The 17,576-nt window shown below is 33.4% G+C and overlaps 1 protein-coding gene and 2 long non-coding RNA genes across 6 annotated transcripts; 1 reads left to right on the top strand and 2 right to left on the bottom strand.

The window, feature by feature from the left end:
- Window positions 1–1,422: 1,422 nt before the first annotated feature.
- LOC106381704 (probable disease resistance protein At5g45510) lies at window positions 1,423–5,793 on the bottom strand. Of its 4 annotated transcripts, none has more exons than XM_013821632.3 (3): window positions 5,582–5,793; window positions 1,927–5,312; window positions 1,423–1,787 (listed from the first exon to the last, which is right to left on the bottom strand). In XM_013821632.3, exons 2-3 carry the CDS (start codon window positions 5,308–5,310, stop codon window positions 1,773–1,775), a joined length of 3,399 nt encoding a protein of 1,132 aa, XP_013677086.2. In that variant the 5' UTR covers window positions 5,311–5,312; window positions 5,582–5,793; the 3' UTR covers window positions 1,423–1,772. The 4 variants fall into 4 exon arrangements, with proteins under 4 accessions (XP_013677086.2, XP_013677085.2, XP_022552566.2 ...); XM_013821631.3 differs by having other exon boundaries at window positions 1,423–1,703; XM_022696845.2 differs by having other exon boundaries at window positions 1,423–1,703; window positions 5,498–5,744.
- An 8,156-nt stretch (window positions 5,794–13,949) lies between these two features.
- On the bottom strand, window positions 13,950–15,576 carry LOC125581826. Its single transcript, XR_007319568.1, has 2 exons — window positions 14,302–15,576; window positions 13,950–14,216 (listed from the first exon to the last, which is right to left on the bottom strand). It is a non-coding gene; the product is annotated as an uncharacterized LOC125581826 (long non-coding RNA).
- Window positions 15,577–15,802: 226 nt separating this feature from the next.
- On the top strand, window positions 15,803–16,972 carry LOC111204358. The gene is made up of 3 exons (XR_007319566.1): window positions 15,803–16,051; window positions 16,341–16,478; window positions 16,567–16,972. It is a non-coding gene; the product is annotated as an uncharacterized LOC111204358 (long non-coding RNA).
- The last annotated feature ends 604 nt before the right edge of the window (window positions 16,973–17,576 follow it).

Here is a 17,576-nt window from a genome sequence, read left to right as displayed (position 1 = left end):
GAAGCCTAACAGCTTCTCCCAAGCTGTCATTTCCTAAAGTTGCATTCCAGTGGCGGACCCAGCATAAAACTTTACTAGAGTCAAAGTATACAACATAAATGTGAAAGAAAAAAAATAGGGTCATTGTGGGGAATTGAACCTGAGTTTTGTGGGTTCAACGGTACAGTTTCTCACCAACTCTGTTGTGACTAACCAATGAACAAGGCTTTCAAATCAAATTTATACTCCCTCCGTTTCAGATTATTTGTCGTTTTAGACTTCGGCACACAGATTAAAAAAACATTTAATTTTGTATATTTACTAAATAAAAATATCATTACCAATAGGGAAAATCTCCAAAATAGCATCTTTCTAAGTTTATATCACAAAAATAGCACTCAAAAACTAAAATAACCAAAATAACACCTTTCTAAGTTTATCCTTTGAAAATTTTAATTTTTTTATTTTTCAAAATTTGAAATCTTATCCCTAAAGCCTCATTTCTCAACTCTAAACCCTAAACCCTAAACTCTAAACCCTAAAATCTAAACCATAAACCCTAAACCCTAAACTCTAAACCCTAAACCCTAAACTCTAAACCCTAAACCCTAAACCCTAAACCCTAAACCCTAAAATCTAAACCCTAAATCCTAAACTCTAAACCCTAAACCCTAAACCCTAAATCCTAAACCCCACCCTTTAACTCTAAACCCTAAGTTTGTGACTTTTGATAAAACATTAAGTGCTATTTTTGTGACTTTTGACCTTGAGTGCTAGTTTGGGAACAAAAACTTGATTTAGTGCTATTTTTGTCTTTTTCTCTTACCAATACACAAAACCAAATTTCAACCAATTAAAAAAAGATCAAAATATAAATCCAATAAATTTTGCATTGAAATTATAAAACAACACTTATTTTGAAACAAAAATTTTATCTACAACAACAAATAATCTTAAACGGAGGGAGTATAATTATACTAGTGTCAACTGACTCCACATTCCCTCAAATGGGTCTGCCCCTGGTTGCATCTATATGTGCTTTCGTAGCTGTGCACCCTTTTATACATTTCAACGAACCTTAAATTCTAGTCTCATGAAAAGATATTGCAAAGGCTAGCTGAAAGAGTGTATATAGGTACCTTGCTTCCAGAAGGTGCGCTCTTTTTAGGAGGGAAAGTCTTTTGATTCCTATTAAGACAGTAAGAGGAAGAAATGTGATCAAACATTTTAGATGTCTACCCTCATGGTTCATGGAGAAGAGCCATGAGTTGTAGCTGATAAAAAGCCCCTGAACTTTCACAACATTTTAGATGTCTACCCTCGATTTTTATCTAACATTCATTTATTAGCTGCTGGCACACGAGAGATTGATTTTAACAATATGTTTCAAGACTGAAGAGACACCTCCAACCTGGTTTCGACATCCTACTTATGTAATCAATGTTTAGCAGAAACTCACTTTTTCAACAATACTGTTATACAATGTTTGAGAAATCAAAACAACACACAACAGTTATTTCACAACGGAAACAAAGCCGGTACGATGTTGTTTTATAGCCGGTCGTTATTCAAACACACAACAGTTCAGACACACGAATAAAAGAGTACGTAAATCATTACATTCAACAATCCAGATGCTTAGTGCAAAGTAAGAGGATCTTGCTGCTCCATCTACTTCTGTGATCTTCGTGATACTTTCAGGGACTCAATACCATAACCCAGTCCTGCAAATATACAGCAGTTTAAAATGCTCAGATGAACCTGAAAACAGTCAAGATTTTGTGCAAGACAACTCAAGGATCACGGACCTGCAAAACAGATAAAATATTATTCAAATATTTTTTGAACATTTCTCATTAAAAAAAAAAAAGAACAAGAGAGGCTATGATAGTCCTTGGTTCTAAATGTTCACTGGAGAGGTTATAAGAGTAGAAAGTTGCAACTTACCGAGTCTTCTGAAGTTTCCTCCAACTTTGGCCATATATGCACTTGCAGTTTCGAATTAGTAGGACTTGAGAGGTCGATTCCTTCAACAACTGTCTCCAGCTTCTCACAATACTTTATGTTCACCTCTTCTAAGCTGCTAGGCATCACAGGGAAAAGCGTTTTGATTTTCGGGCAGCAATCTATGTTTAGCTTCTTAAGACTCTTGATGCTGTCACCCCAGCAGATAGTCTCCAACGATGGAAAGTTTGAAATCGATAATGTCTCCAGTGATCCCAAACTTTCCACATCCACTTCAGAGAAAAGGTTTTGTATATCCCTGCACATCCTTAGCGAGCAATCTTTGACTGATTTGTTCTCGCTAAAAAAAGATTTAAGCCTTGTTGAGTCAATGTCCACAAGTGACACAAGCTCAGCATTGGCTGAGGCTTCCCCTTGTAGGTGGTCTTTAGATTCATGGATCTTCATGACTTCCTTCTGAATTGGAGAATCAAAACGTGATAGTATGGTCTTGTATATATCCTTCTCAATGGGCACATGGCAAAGACGTTCCTTGATAACATCTCCCATATCAGTACTATCACTAGCTGGAGCATCCTTTGGCTGCGTCTCCTCTCCTATTTCTTCAGACGCCTTTTCTGAGGAGCTAGCCTCGTCAGATCTCTTACTTTCAATCTTATCCCTTATTTCGCTCCAATCCTCACCTTCAAAAGGCGTTCCATCTGCCAGAGTAATACGCTTCAGACAACGAATCTCAGTCTTGTTTGGCAACTTTGGTGTCTTCACTTTGGTTCCAGAGAGATTCACTTCACATAGGTAAGACATGTCCTCAAATGATCCCTCAATGGTATGCAACTTTTCACATCCGGAAACATCAATGACCTCGAGGTTTGTGAGTTTTTGGATGTTTGGGAGAACTTCTATGTTGGTGCAACCCTTCATGAGGAGTTTGTTAAGATTTGTCAGCTCCTCGATGGTGGTCGCCAACTCGCTCAGATTAGTTCCCGAGAGATTAAGAGATAAGAGCTCCTTCTTATCTTCAAAGCACACTTCAAGCATTTCCACTAAGCTGGTAGTGCCAGAAAGATCAAGAATTTGCAGACCTGACAAAGGCTTCAAACTAGGCAACCTTCTCAATTTGCGGCAGTCGCGCAACAACAGCCGCCTAACGGAGTGAAGCTTGTCTCCTACGGCGGAGTCTTGGAATATTGGTAGCCGCTCTATCTGGCTCTCGGAGAAGTCAAGGAGCTGAAGCTTTGTGAGATGATAGAAGTTTTTGTTTTTGCTTTTGTTTTTCTTCTCTCCTTTCGTGTTGTCGAAACACGTCTGAAGCCCACGAGCACCAGAAACATCAACGACCTCGAGCTTTACAAGCTCCTGTATGTCTGGCAAATCTTCCAGTAATGGACAGTCTTTGATGATGAGACAGTGGAGTTCTGTGAGTTCAGAAATGCTGGAAGGGGAAGATGTGATCTGCAGTCCAGAGAGGTGAAGACTTTGAAGTTTAGACAATGCCTTGAAGAATCCGTCAGAGATTTTCTTCAAGGAGCTCGCACCAGAAACTTCAAGAGCATGTAGTTCTCGAAGATCCTTAAGCTCCTCAATGTCCGTCAGTAGATCACAGTCCCTGATAACAAGAACCCGGAGTTTGACAAGATTTGTAAAAGCTGTGATAAAAGGTTCCAGTGTGGGTTCGAACAGACCAAGTACTTCGAGATCACTCAACTTCTTGAAATACTTTACAGGAGTTTCACGGCGCAGACGGTCTCCACTAACCAGAACCGTGGAAACCTTGTCTCCTTTCTTTGCTTGCACTGTTTTAATCATATCATCTATCTGAGTGATTTTCCCTATGCCTTTTCTCTTGTCACCACAATAAACTCTAGAGAACCTAAGTCTTGATCTTCCGAAAAGCCCACGGGGTCGAGGATCGATTAAAGTGCTCATGGCCCTCTCTGGTACCACCACATTGTTCTCCTGTATCTTCAGCATTCCGCGGTTTATAAGCTCCATCAAGATTAGATGACCATCCTGGTACGCCTTTTCGACGGACCTAACGGGATCAAAGTAGCCTTCGAGTATCCATTGTGTGATGAGGTCACGGTAGTAAACGCTGCCACAGTGCTCAAAGAAGTCCAAGCTATGCCAAAAGCAATCCAAGATGGCATCCTTCAAAGGAAAATCGAATTCCAACAGCTCATATGCAAGACGCAGGACTGGATTGATAGAAGAATCTGAAGGACGAGCAGCTGAGAGAACCTCTTCTATCTTTTTCTCTATCCTTTGTTTTAGTTCCTTTCCTTCTACTGTATCAATAGTGCTCGGAGTGATCCGCTTTAAGGACTTGGCTAGCACGAAGATTGCAGCTGGCGACTTCTTGATCTTCTCCACCATCTCAGGTATAAATTTCTCATAAGTCTTCCAATCCTTCATAAGAGACTGAAATAGATCCTTCATATTATTAGGCTCATTGATCGACTTAAGCAAAGACTCTGACATATCCGTGGTATGGAACTCATCTCCACTAGGGGGAACGCCTTTCCCATTAGGGTCTAAAACGGTTGCTTTGTTTGGGGCTTGGGGCTCAGGTTTCCCTTCATCACCGCTGTCATGTGGTTTGATTTCCCCACCCGACTCATTATCACTTTTCTCTGACTTGATTCCATCATGTTCGCTGTCACCCTCCTGCTCACTCTTTGCATCCTCTGTGGCACCTTCACCAGCAGCCTTCGAACGCTCCTCCTCTTCTTTTCTTCTTGTAATAAGAATCTTGAGACGATTCTTCTGACCTTGAAGAAACTTTTGTTCACTAAGAAACATCTCACGTTTTAGTTCCTTCATCACCTTGTCCTCACTAGTCTTGTTTCCTTCATCATCAAGAATCAACAGAAGATAAGGAGGTGGGATAGGTTTCTTCTCCCCTTCATCAGGTGTCTTCTCCTTACCGTTAGCAGTCTTATCCTTGGATTTCTCAGCCAATTCTTTTGCTTTTTTCTCCGCCGCCTCTTTCACCTTTTCTATTTCCTCACTTATCATCTTCTTCAAATCAGCCAACACATCTTCCGGCCTCTTCTCTTCCTCCTCATCTTCATCTCTGTCATCCACTTCGGTCTCTTCAAAATCAGAGTACAGACACAACTGGGAAGCTATGTTCTCGTAAAGCGACAAGTCATCATCAAACTTTCTGTTGAGATGCAAGCAGATGGTGAGAAAACAACGGCCGGCATCAGTGGCATGCTTGCCCACCATCTTGGCCAGCCTCGTCTTCCCGATTCCAGCTTCACCAGCTAGCAAAACCCTCTGAGAGCCATCTGTTTCCAGAACTCCCACTATCTCTTTACACAAATTCTCATCCTTCTTCTTTTGACCCAGTTCTGCATACTCCATGTCTGTGATATAAAACTGCATTAGAGCAGAGCTTCGAAATGAACACAAAGATCTCACGTGTTGCTACCCTTTTCAATATCTCTTAACTTAGAACTTTAAAACTTTTTTTTTGAGTTTCTATCTATCCATCACCTTCTCAAATTGATAACAGTAGCAAATCAACCTAGTTCTGAGCTGAGTGAGTCACCTATCAATCAATTCGTGCAGATCTACAGAACCGTGATTTCCTAAGAAATTTTGCAGAATAGAGCATACAGTAGGGAATAGTTACTTGGAGGAGGCTCCCCGATGATCGGAGGAGAGGTTTATTCGCCGATGAGTTTAGTGTTTTCGTAGCCTTGTCGACAAAGTCAAGTCAACCTCTGATCTCTCTCCCTTTTCTTTCGCTCTTAGTCTTCTCTTTTACATCTCTGTTTCTAATCATTTCTAACATACATATTTATTTGTTTATCACTTTGTATCTGTGTTAGAATAAAATATAATTTTTACTGTGTTCTTCTTCTATATCTTTGTATAGATTTACCAATTTGTTTCGTTTGTATCCACTTCCGTTAAACTAAAATTACCATTTATACTAGGATTTGCACAGAGTAAGTTTAAATAAAACATATGGTATTGACGAAGTTAAGCTTTATATATGATCAATTTTTTTTGTATATATGTATACACTGTTTGTTTGTTTGTATAATAATCTACATGTTGAACCGATAACAATTTTAATTAGAATTATGTATCAAAACTTAAAATTAATCATGGATCCGATACATTTTAGTATTTTCAGAATATCAGATTTTACATTTTTTGACAGCATAAGATGAAAAAATATTAAAAAAATAATTACAAATTGGGTTATGCTTATAATTTGAAGTATGATTGGATATGGACCCCATTAATACAACATAAATTTTATGAAAAATTACATGTTTACCACTTTCATGCTATCATTTTTCATTTTTACCACCATTAAAGGGATATTTTCAAAAATATATTATTCATTAAGTGGCAAAAGACTCTTATGCCCTTGTTATTTATATATATAATAAATAAATATTTTAAAAAATAAAATTTTTAAAAAATAATTTTTTTAATTTTTTTTTGAATTACACTATTTCGAAATTCAAACCCTAAACCCTAAAATTCAACTCTAAACCCTAAACCATCAATCTTAAACTTTATTTTTTTTTTGAAATCTGAACCCTAAACCCTAAATCATCAATCCTAAACCCTTTTTTGTAAATACAAACCCTAAACCCTGAAACATCAACTTTAAACACTAAACCCCGAAACATCAACTCTAAACCCTAAACTCTAAACCTTCAACTCTAAACACTAAAACATCAACTCTAAACCCTAAAACCTAAACTTCGACTCTAAACCCAAAACCATCAACACTAAACCCTAAACTATGAACATTAAACCCTAAATCCTAAAAAATAAACTCTAAATCCTAAACCCTAAAAAATTAACCCCAAGCCCTAAAACATCAATTCTAAACCCTAAAACCTAAACCTTCAACTCTAAACCCTTAACCCTAAATCCTAAACTTTAAAACCCTATAGTTGATGTTTTAGGGTTTAGATTTGAAGGTTTAGGTATTTAAGGTTTACGTTTAAGGTTTATAGTTGATGTTTTAGGGTTTAGATTTGAAGGTTTATGGTTTTAGGGTTTAGGGTTCGAATTTCAGAAAATATAGGGTTTAGGGTTTAAGCTTAGGGTTTAAAGTTGATGTTTCAGGGTATATATTTGAAGTTTTAGAGTTTAGAGTTGATGTTTCGGGGTTTAGGGTTTAGAGTTGATGTTTCATGGTTTAGGGTTTAAAGTTGATGTCTTAAGTTTAGATTTAGGGTTTAGGGTTTACGTTTAGGGTTTAGAGTTGATGTTTTAGGGTTTAGATTTGAAGGTTCAGGGTTTAGGGTTTAGAGTTGATGTTTCATGGTTTAGGGTTTAGAGTTGTTTTAAGTTTATATTAGTTAACTATATGTTTCTTTTTGTCAGAGTTAATCATAAGGTTATAAATGTCTTTTACCTTTCATTAAAAACGAGGATAAAAGTGATCAGTGTAAACATGAAAAATAGTAATTTGAAAATAGTATTTTTGGCAATTTCTCTAAATTTTAGCAGCACGATTATTATACTAAAGGCCCAAATAAGATGAAATTATCAAATTAGTCTTTTGTATGCATTCTATACTTTACTTCAAGTACTTGACGATGGTATTCTTTGTTTGCAAGTTGCAACCGATACTTTCTATAGGATCAAAATTTGGTTAACATGATATATATCATTAATTACTATAACTGCAGTGTTGATTTGTTTGTATAATAATCTACACGTTAAACTGATAACAATTTTAATTGAAATTATGGATCAAAACTTAAAATTAATTAATGATGGATCCGATACATTTTAGTATTTTCTTTTACTAATTTATAGGTGAATAAGATCTTTTTTATTTATTTTGAAGTTACACTAATTTTCAAAATATCAAATTTTACATTTTTGACAACACAAGATGAAAAATTAAAATATTAAAAAGATAATTACAAATTGGGTTAGGCTTATAATTTGAAGTATGATTGGTCATGGACCACATCAACACAACATAAATTTTAGCAGCACGGTTATTATACTAAAGGCTCAAATAAGAGGAAATTATCAAATTAGTCTTTTGTTTGTAGTCGATACTTTACTTCAAGTACTTGATGATGGTATTCTTTGTTTGCTAGTTGCAACTGATACTTTCTATAGGATCAAAGTTAGGTTAACATGATATATATCATTAATTACTATAACTACAGTGTTGGTTTGTTTTTATAATAATCTACACGTTGAACCGATAACAATTTTAATTGGAATTATGGATCAAAACTTAACATTAATGATGGATCCGATACATTTTAATATTTTCTTTTACTAACTTATAGGTGAATAGGATATTTTTTTTTTATTGTGAAGTTGCGCTAATTTTCAGAATATCAGATTTTACATTTTTTGACAACATAAGATGAAAAATTAAAATATTAAAAAGATAATTACAAATTGGGTTAGGCTTATAATTTGAAGTATGATTGGTTATGGACCACATTAATACAACATAAATTTTAGCAGCACGATTATTATACTAAAAGTCCAAATAAGATGAAATTATCAAATTAGTCTTTTGTTTGCAGTCGTCGATACTTTACTTCAAGTACTTGATGATGGTATTCTTTGTTTGCAAGTTGCAACCGATACTTTCTATAGGATCAAAGTTAGGTTAACATGATATATATCATTAATTACAAAGAATAAACATGATTAGCGTTTTCTTAAACTACGAAAAATAATTAGGAAATTCATTCATTTGTGCCAAAGTTTTTTCTTGATCTTCAATATAATTTTCCTAATTTAAGTTCTAAAAATTATGTTGTAAAGAAAAATATTTGATATATAGATTCGTTTGGTAATAAAATTTTATGTATATATTTTTTTATTAACAAAAAATAATAAGTACTCTTACCAATATTTCCATTATTTTATATTTGTGTATCACATTAACGTTATTATTATGTTTTCCACTATTATATCTAAGTAGTTTTCCATGATCATATCTGAGTAGTTTCTTTTGTTGATAATAGTTCAATACAATACAAATAAGAAAACTTAGTAATTCATAATATTATTAAATAATTAAATATTAGCACACATTATTTTTCAACGAAAAATGTAAAATTATTTTTGTTTAATTTGATAAAAATATGAAAATAACTTTTAACATAAAACAATATAAAAAAACTTTTAATTGAGCCAAACAAATATCGACTTGGAAGAATGATTTACTATTACGTTTGTTATCTTGTCCTTATTAAAAGAAACAATTAAAGATTATTATCTGAAAAACAAACCTTTAACATAAAACAAAATATAAAAATGACTAAAATTACTAAAATCAATATTTTTTTAAAAAAAGTATGAAGACTATAGCAATACAATAAATTATATATATATATATATATATATATATTATATAATTTACATATAATTATACTGTTATATTCTAATTACTCGGTTTATTGGGTTTGATCGGAATATAAAGATTTCGATATTAGGTTCAGGTCGTTTATATCCCTATTAACTACTACGAATTGCACTTATTATATGTTTCTTCCTTAATTCCCAAATAAATATTATCAATGCTTGCCTTGGTGACAAAATATTTACATTTTAAATAGGGATTTTCCTTAATTACATATTACCAAATTGTGTATCAAGGCACTATATTTGATATTTAATCGTAATTTTTTTTTCAGATAATAATCTTTAGTTGTTTCTTTTAATAAGGAAAAGATAACAAACGTAATAGTAAATCAATCTTCCAAGTCGATATTCGTTCGATTCGATTAAAAAAAAATCCACATCAAACCAACATCAACAATACAAAATACGATATGGGTTATGTATATAATCTCGATTTGGTTAGCCGATTAGGTTAACCGTTATTAACATATTTCGATTTCGTTCGGTTAACCTCCGTTATTAATTTACGTATATAACGGTTAAACAATAATCCATACCGGGTATACAATCTTCTTCTGCTCAGTTTGTTGTTCTTCTCTTGTTGTTGTGATATGGGCTCTGTATATAATCTCTTACGTATGTGATGTTTAAGGTATGAAGCTTCTGAGATTGATAAATGATTATTAAAACACTGTAAAAGTAATACTGTTCACCATTCAAGAGATCAGAACTTATTAAAACCAAATCACTAAAGCTTTGATCCCCATAGTTATTGTAGTAAGGTTTGAGCTGTGAAGATATCTACAGAAAACCTAATATTAAGTTGTATGATCATATGTGGGGGATTCCAAAAAATTAAAATAAAATTCATTTAATATAACTGATATTATCAGAACAACAGTGCTTTTTTTATTGGTTTTGTGCTTGGAACAATGTATCCCTAGTTCGACTTCTATTCGGAAGGATGTTTTACGTCATGCTATCACTATTAACGCCGACTAGTCCCGAACGTAAATTTGGACCGAAGGTCATACACCTTCTGGTTTATTAAAAAAAACTGACAGAAGTTAGTCAAAAAATAGTTGACAGAAAAACTTATATTTTTGTTTCTGAACACCAAAAGAAAACTAATATTCAAATTTAACTTAAGACAGGAATTGAGGAGACTCACCCACTGTCGTTCCTGGTACGTCTGTGCCATGGCTATCTTTCAAATGACTGGATTGTCCGAATTGATCACGTGTATATGGAAGCTAACCGTCTAGCCGACGGGTTAGCCAACTATGCCTTTACTTTACCATTAGGAATTCATAGTTTTGATTATGTACCACCTGATGTAATTTCGATTCTTGAGGATGATGTCTTAGGCGTTTTTCGTCCTAGGCATGTAGTGATGTCGTAGTTGTCCGATTTTTTCTAATAATATAGGGAGATTTTTCTCCCTTTTGCCCACCAAAAAAAAAAGAAAATTAATATTCAAATTTAACTTTTTTTGTTAAAGTAATTAGTTTGTAATATAGTGTGATAAAATACTAGAATTCTCTCTCTTTCTTTAGAGAGAGAAAATCTCTCTCACCCCCTGTTCTCCAATCATTATCTTTCACAGGGGCTGAGATCAAGTTTTTTTTGTGTTCGATCTTCGGATCGATTTTTTGTTTCGCCATGGCGATATCTTCTTCGCATAGGCGATATCTTCTTCGCATAGGCGATTTTGATGTGGAAAATTCACCCAAATCAGAGCTGTTTATCAATTCCATCTTTCTCTTCTTTGATACGGGTTGAACATAAATAATCTCCATCTTTCACTGTTCTTTATAATAAATCCCGTCGACTTTTGATCGGATACCCTGTTTACCGAATCAACTTTACTTCTTTTTTTATAAGAATCAGTCTTTACCGATCTGAGTCTTGCCATTTTGGCATATGGTAAAGCATCTTTGCTAAAAGAAGGGGAGTTTGATGGATTTATTAGGTCCTTTTGAAATAGATTCAGCAGAGTCGGCGTTAGAAACGATCCGACAAAGAATCATGTTTCAGTCTGACCTAAGTTTCCTCTGGTTTAACATCGGTGAGTCATGGTCCCTCTGATTATTTGGTCTCGGCTTGAGTGAAAGGTGTTTTGGAGTACAAGATATTGGCGTTTCAAGATGTTGCGGTGGTTTTAGGTGAAGAACGTCGCCAGAATTTTCTCTACAGCAGCGAAGGAGTCAAAGGCGGTGGAGAAAAGGATGGTGGGCTCAGAATACGTGTCACCCACACGCACCAGGAGATTGCCACGTCGCAGTTACTCATCAATCAGAATGAAAGTTTTGTATTATATTATGTTTGTCAATGTGTTGGGCCTTAAGCCATTTCGGTACTCCATTTACCTCATGAAGGCTTTAATTAAATTTTTATTTTTTTTATTATTTTATTATTTTTTATATATATATTTTTTTATAACTATTTTTTATATATTTAGAGATATATGAGTCATTTTACTTATTAAATGAAACATTTTGATCATTTTTTTTTTGTTGTCTATTTTTACTATCAGAACTTGAAAATAGTCAATTTTGGAGAATTACCAAAAGTAAACCGTTCGGTAAGACTGTCCTGCCGGGTTAGAAAAGTACTGAGTGCATCCCACCCGAGAACAAATAATCATTTAATTAAGATTGGACAAAGAAGTACATCACTCTCACATTTTCATTTAGAAAAAAACCACAGTATCTTTTTTTTTGTATAAAATCCCTTAATTTTTAAATATACGGATTATATATGTATTTATATATTTTTGTTATACATATTCAAAAAAATTTACATATACATATGTATTTATATATTTTTGTTATATTAAAACAATGCCAATTTATTTCGTAATGGTATCTTTAATAATAAAAATGATCAAAGAAATTGTTTTCGTTTTTCCGAGCCATGTCAATTTGGTTTTAACATATATTATAGTATTATTTGCGTCGAAAAAAAAGTATTATTTGCAAGTTGCATTAAAGCCTCCTGTTTTTGCTGGATAATATATTGTGTGGTTCTTTCTTTATTGTTTTGGCTATTCCATGTGTCATCTTCCTTTATTCTTTTTTTTTTTGGTCAAACTTCCTTTATTCTTTGTTTATTGGTTTGTACAATGAAGACAATGACTTTTGTCACACTGATTAGTCGCTTTTTGTTTTTAATCGGACTGTTGCTGTAAAATTTAACTCTCCTTATATGTCGGAATTTTTTTTTTTTTGGCTAAAATATGTCGGAAAATTTGAAGAGAGAAAAAGTCGTGTGAGCAATTTACTTTTAATAATTTTGTGTGTTTGCAGATTATTTTGTGTACAACTATTCTTGATAAAAAAATCAAACATTAATTCCAAATGAAAATCGTTATGTTAAACAAAAAACGGTATAGTGACTTGTTTTATTATTTTCAGAAATTCTTAGAATCAAAAATTTATAATGGACATAGTTTATTGCATATTCGAAATCATAACAAACGATTTTATCCCCCCAAAAACAAGAAAAGAAAACGATTATTCTATAACTTTGAAAAACTTTACATCTGTTGATACAAAAATTGCATTAACTGTAAATCAAACCCTATATTTGCTTATGGCTTAGTCGGTAAAATAATTCATTGGGAAGATATCATTGATCGCCTAGTGGTTTCAATGTGATTCTCACACACGACTGCCAGAGGTTGCGAGTTAGACTTTATGTTAGTGGGATAGTACTGAAACCTCTCTAAAAAAATCCAGTCACAAATGATTACGGATTTCTACGGCGTTAATAATATTTTCTTGGATGCGGACTTTCCGGTGTGAAGTCAATCATTATAAAAAGTTTATCCACAACAATTTTGAGATATCATTGATGGTCTAGTCGTTACAGTGAGATTCTTACTTACGACTGCCAGAGGTTGCGAGTTCATCTCTTTGTCAGCGGAGTGATACTGAAACCTCTCCAAAAAAAATCTTGTTGCAGATGGCCTACGAGTTTCTACAATGCTAATAGGATTTTCTTAGATGCAAGATTTTTCGAATCATTATAAAAAGTTTATCCACTACAGTTTTATTTAACATTTACACAAAAAAAAATATTTCATTGTAAAAAAAGAGTGTACGAGAGCTTACCAGAAAAGTATGTATATGGTTTTCTTTACGTCGACATGTATATGGTTATATAATCAATTATTATTATATATAATAATATTCACATATTACCAGCTAGATATCATGTTACTTAAGTTGAAATATGTATCACCTAGTATAAATTAATTGAAATACCCGTAATCTGAACAATTAATGTTTTACATGTGCCTCGTGGTACATACAAGGTCTTCTCCTCGATCATGGTTAAGAGTCAATACTATAGTAGTATAGGATACTTAGGCGAGGGTGCGTGCAAGACGTGAAACAGGTAACCTCAACTAAGGAGGGTGTATTGAATTAAAAGTTTTAGGAGATTTTAGAGTGTTTTAATTTTGGTGGGATTTAATGAGTTTTGAAGTTGTTTGGGTGATTTTAGTTAGATTTAAAAAAATACAAATAACAATCGGCAGGTGGTTTGATAAAATATCTTTTTTAAATTTTAGAGTTATTTAGGCGATTTGAAGATAATAGTTATGTCTGCTTATATACATTGTTTACGAGTTTCTATACTTACTTAATCACTTATAAGGTATATGCATAAACTTGTGGCCACTAATGTATACCAACAGATGGACCATTAATGTATATATATGACCAAAGAATCTATCCACGAATTTGACTTTGAAGAGTTCCACCGGAAAAAAACCAAGAAATATCATTCTGCTTATAAACTTTATCCAGCAACTTCATGTAAGCCATCCTCCCACACCAAGAGAAAATTAGTCAACAAAGCTCCGATAAAAAGAAAAGTAGTCAACTACATGTAAGCCTTCCTCCCTGGATACAAAGAGACAACTAGTAAACAAAGCTTCATGTAAACCTTCCTCCCTTGATGACAAGAGAAACTAGGCAACCAATTTACCTTCATGCTGGTTGAACCCAATGCTTCTCTCCAAAACCCCCAACAAATCTTCAATGTTGTGAGAAGTAAGCATCTTGTGCAACATACAATGCTGTGTGTATGAAATCCAGAACTTGTCCCTTTAGCAAGACAGTAGTCCCCACGCTTAATGAACCTTCAAATGTAAATGAAATCTGACAATCATAAAGTTCATCACTTTATCACTAATTCAACTTATCAAGACAGCCAATTTTCAAACAGCGACCAAGGCGTGGCAGCTCGGATCAATCAACATTTCTACTGCAAGACAGTGGTGAAAATTTCTGAAAAGAGATAAACCTAACTAGAGCCAAGAACTCACCCTCACTTTCTCCGGCCTCGTTCGCGACGGTGGCTTACTTGATCGAATTGAAGTTCGGGATGCAAGGGACGAAATCACTGATTCAGATTTCATAGAGGCTTAGGGGCTAGAGAAGCATGTATGAGCAAGAGCCGGGAGAGTACTGAGATTCGTCCGCCATGTATACTTATGAAGGTGACGAAGTCAAAACCAGAAAGGCTGTCTCAGGCTTCTGCCGCTTACAAGAGCTCTCAAGCAGAGGAGCAAAAAAACATTATTTTTCACGAATGTTATTTTTTTCTCAATTATCTTCAAATAATACCTCTAGAGATGTTATTCTATAGAAATTGTTTTCAACTAAAAACTGGTGTAAACTCTCCTCAAATCCCTTTTACAAATTTTATTTTCAAATTGTTGTTTAACATTGAATAACAGTGGATTTGGTATAATTTTTACGAATGATTAGTTGAATAACAGGAGAATTTAAGTGACATTTAATAACTCTACAGAAATTTCATATTGAATAACAGGTGATTTGAATTTTTTTTTTAAATCATTAGTTGAATAACAAATGATTTTAACCAAATCTCGTAATCTCCTAAAACACCTAGTTCAATACACCCCCCTAAGTGTCAATGATTAATCGGTCGTTATCTAAGTAAATTTTGGTATTACAGCTAATTAGCAGCTAGATATCATGTTATTTAAGTTGAATTATGTATCTAGTATAAATTAATTAAACTACCCGTAATCTGAACAATTCAATGTTTCCATTGTCTTCTCTTCGATCATGGTTAAGAGCTAATATTGTAGGATTAATTGGCTTCTATGCCTCTAAGTGAGTCCTTAATTAGAGTTTTGTACCTGATTTGATAGTAATATTTTTCGGTCGATTTTACCCTTATCTCAAGCATGCCAATATGTCAGTAGCTTTGTCAGATTATCTGAAACTCCACTGATGGTTTATTGTTTGCTGCAGCAAAACTCTTTTGTTCGAGGAGTATTTTAAACTTTATTATTAATCATTTAAAATTGAAAAAATTACTCAAAATGACTCTAATTATATATCTAATTACTAGAATAACTCTTATATTTTTGTATTTACTAGAATAACTTATAAGGGAAACAAAAATACCAAAATACCTATTTTATTAATAGGAATAAATCTTTAATTGTGGAAAACAAAAAAATTAGAAAATCCCCACTTCTCTTTCATTCTAGCAAAAAACGTCTACAGAAAAAAAGAAGAAGAAGAAAGAGCCAGCGACTTCCATCTCCAAGATCTCCAACAGTTCCTTCTCCGTTACCACTTTTGAAGGTCATGAACGTCTTCAATTCTGAACACCCCAATCTCATCTCGTCTTCCTGTCTGTTGTCGTGGACGAACCCTAACTCCACACCACCACTTTCGATTCCCCGAAACTTGAACTCGTAAGTCATAAATCCATCTTAATTATGTTTGTTGTTCTTTGTTGTTATTATTATTTGATTGATTGCAATTTTAATTTTGAAAACCCTAGTTCCCAAATCCTCTTTTCCTCTGAAGTTGAACTCAAAAAAGTGTATATGCATGTAAAATCGATTAACTATTGAATTCATAGATTAGCAATACGATATTGTTTTTTTTTAAATTGAAAAACCTTTGTTTCTATATAACACAGCAATGGCTATTGAAACAATGTACTGATGGTAGCCGATTGTGTTTGTTGTTTATCGCAAGATGGCCTCATCTCTGCCATTAGAATGTATCCTCTGCGCTTATACAAAGTTGGGAAAACACCTATTCAGAACAGGAGCATGAATTATAGTTGTTTTTTTTAATATTCAGATGGTTGAAGAAGCTGTTGAAGCTATGGGGGTATATTTAATTTTTTTTGTTCTCTGCATTGACTTTGTTTTTTTTTTTATATAGATATTTTTACTAATTCTCATTATATATTATTCAGTCATAGGTGATTCAGAAATCAATTGACAAAATGGATTGCCAGTACAATGTGTTGTGAAGAAGGAGAAAGAAGCTAAGAAGATGATGGAGAAGGAGGATCTTGGGTGTAACTTTGATGGCTTGAATGATCAGATTATAACGCCATTGCGACTAAAGTTGACGGCTGATATTTATGAGAAAGTGACTGAGAGAGTCGAATAAATTAGTCTTGTATTTTGGTTTTTTGGCTACTGAATAACAGATGTATAACTTGCTGGGTTTTTGGCTTTAGACGGATTTATTACTTTTCTGGTTTTTGGCTTTAGTCGGGTGTATTATTTTTCTGGTTTTTTGGCTTATAAATAATGGATGTATAAATTACTAGTTTTGGTTTATGAATGATGGATGTATGACTTTTTTTTTTCAAATTTCTACTTTCAGCAGAGAGAAATTATGACATCAATGTTTTTCCAAGCAATAAGGATTGGAACAAGTGACTAAACCACCATGAAAAAGAACAATTTGATAAGAAAAAAAAAAGATCTCAATGTTTTTCCAAGCAATAAGGATTGGAACAAGTGATTAAACCACCATGAAAAAGAACAATTTGATAAGAAAAAAAGAGATGAAAGAGATGATTACAACTACAAAATTTTTCATAATTATGAGCTTAATTAACTTAAAAATAAACCAAATTCGAAATTAATGTAAACCGGTTTGAAATTAAAATTGGTTTACATAAACCAAGTTTTTCGTCAATAAATCTGTCACAACATAAATTAAAAAGTCTATCATCACATAAATAAGAAGCCTGCCAATAATTTTAAATAGGTTATATAAATTTGCCGTAAGAAAATAAGTCTAACATTACAAATAAATCTGTCAATTAAAAAATAAGTTGACCACATAAATCTACCACTTATAACAAATTTGCTACCTCATTTGATAGACATATTTTAAAAAATCTATTTTCTAATCAAATCGGACAATTATATCTGCCGTGTGAACAAATATGACGTTATTAGAAAGTCT

This window comes from Brassica napus, chromosome C2 (genome assembly GCF_020379485.1).
Source record: "Brassica napus cultivar Da-Ae chromosome C2, Da-Ae, whole genome shotgun sequence".
Taxonomy (NCBI): Eukaryota; Viridiplantae; Streptophyta; class Magnoliopsida; order Brassicales; family Brassicaceae; genus Brassica; species Brassica napus.
Note: the sequence above shows the minus strand (reverse complement) of the source record. Positions and strands in the feature narration are given on the sequence as shown.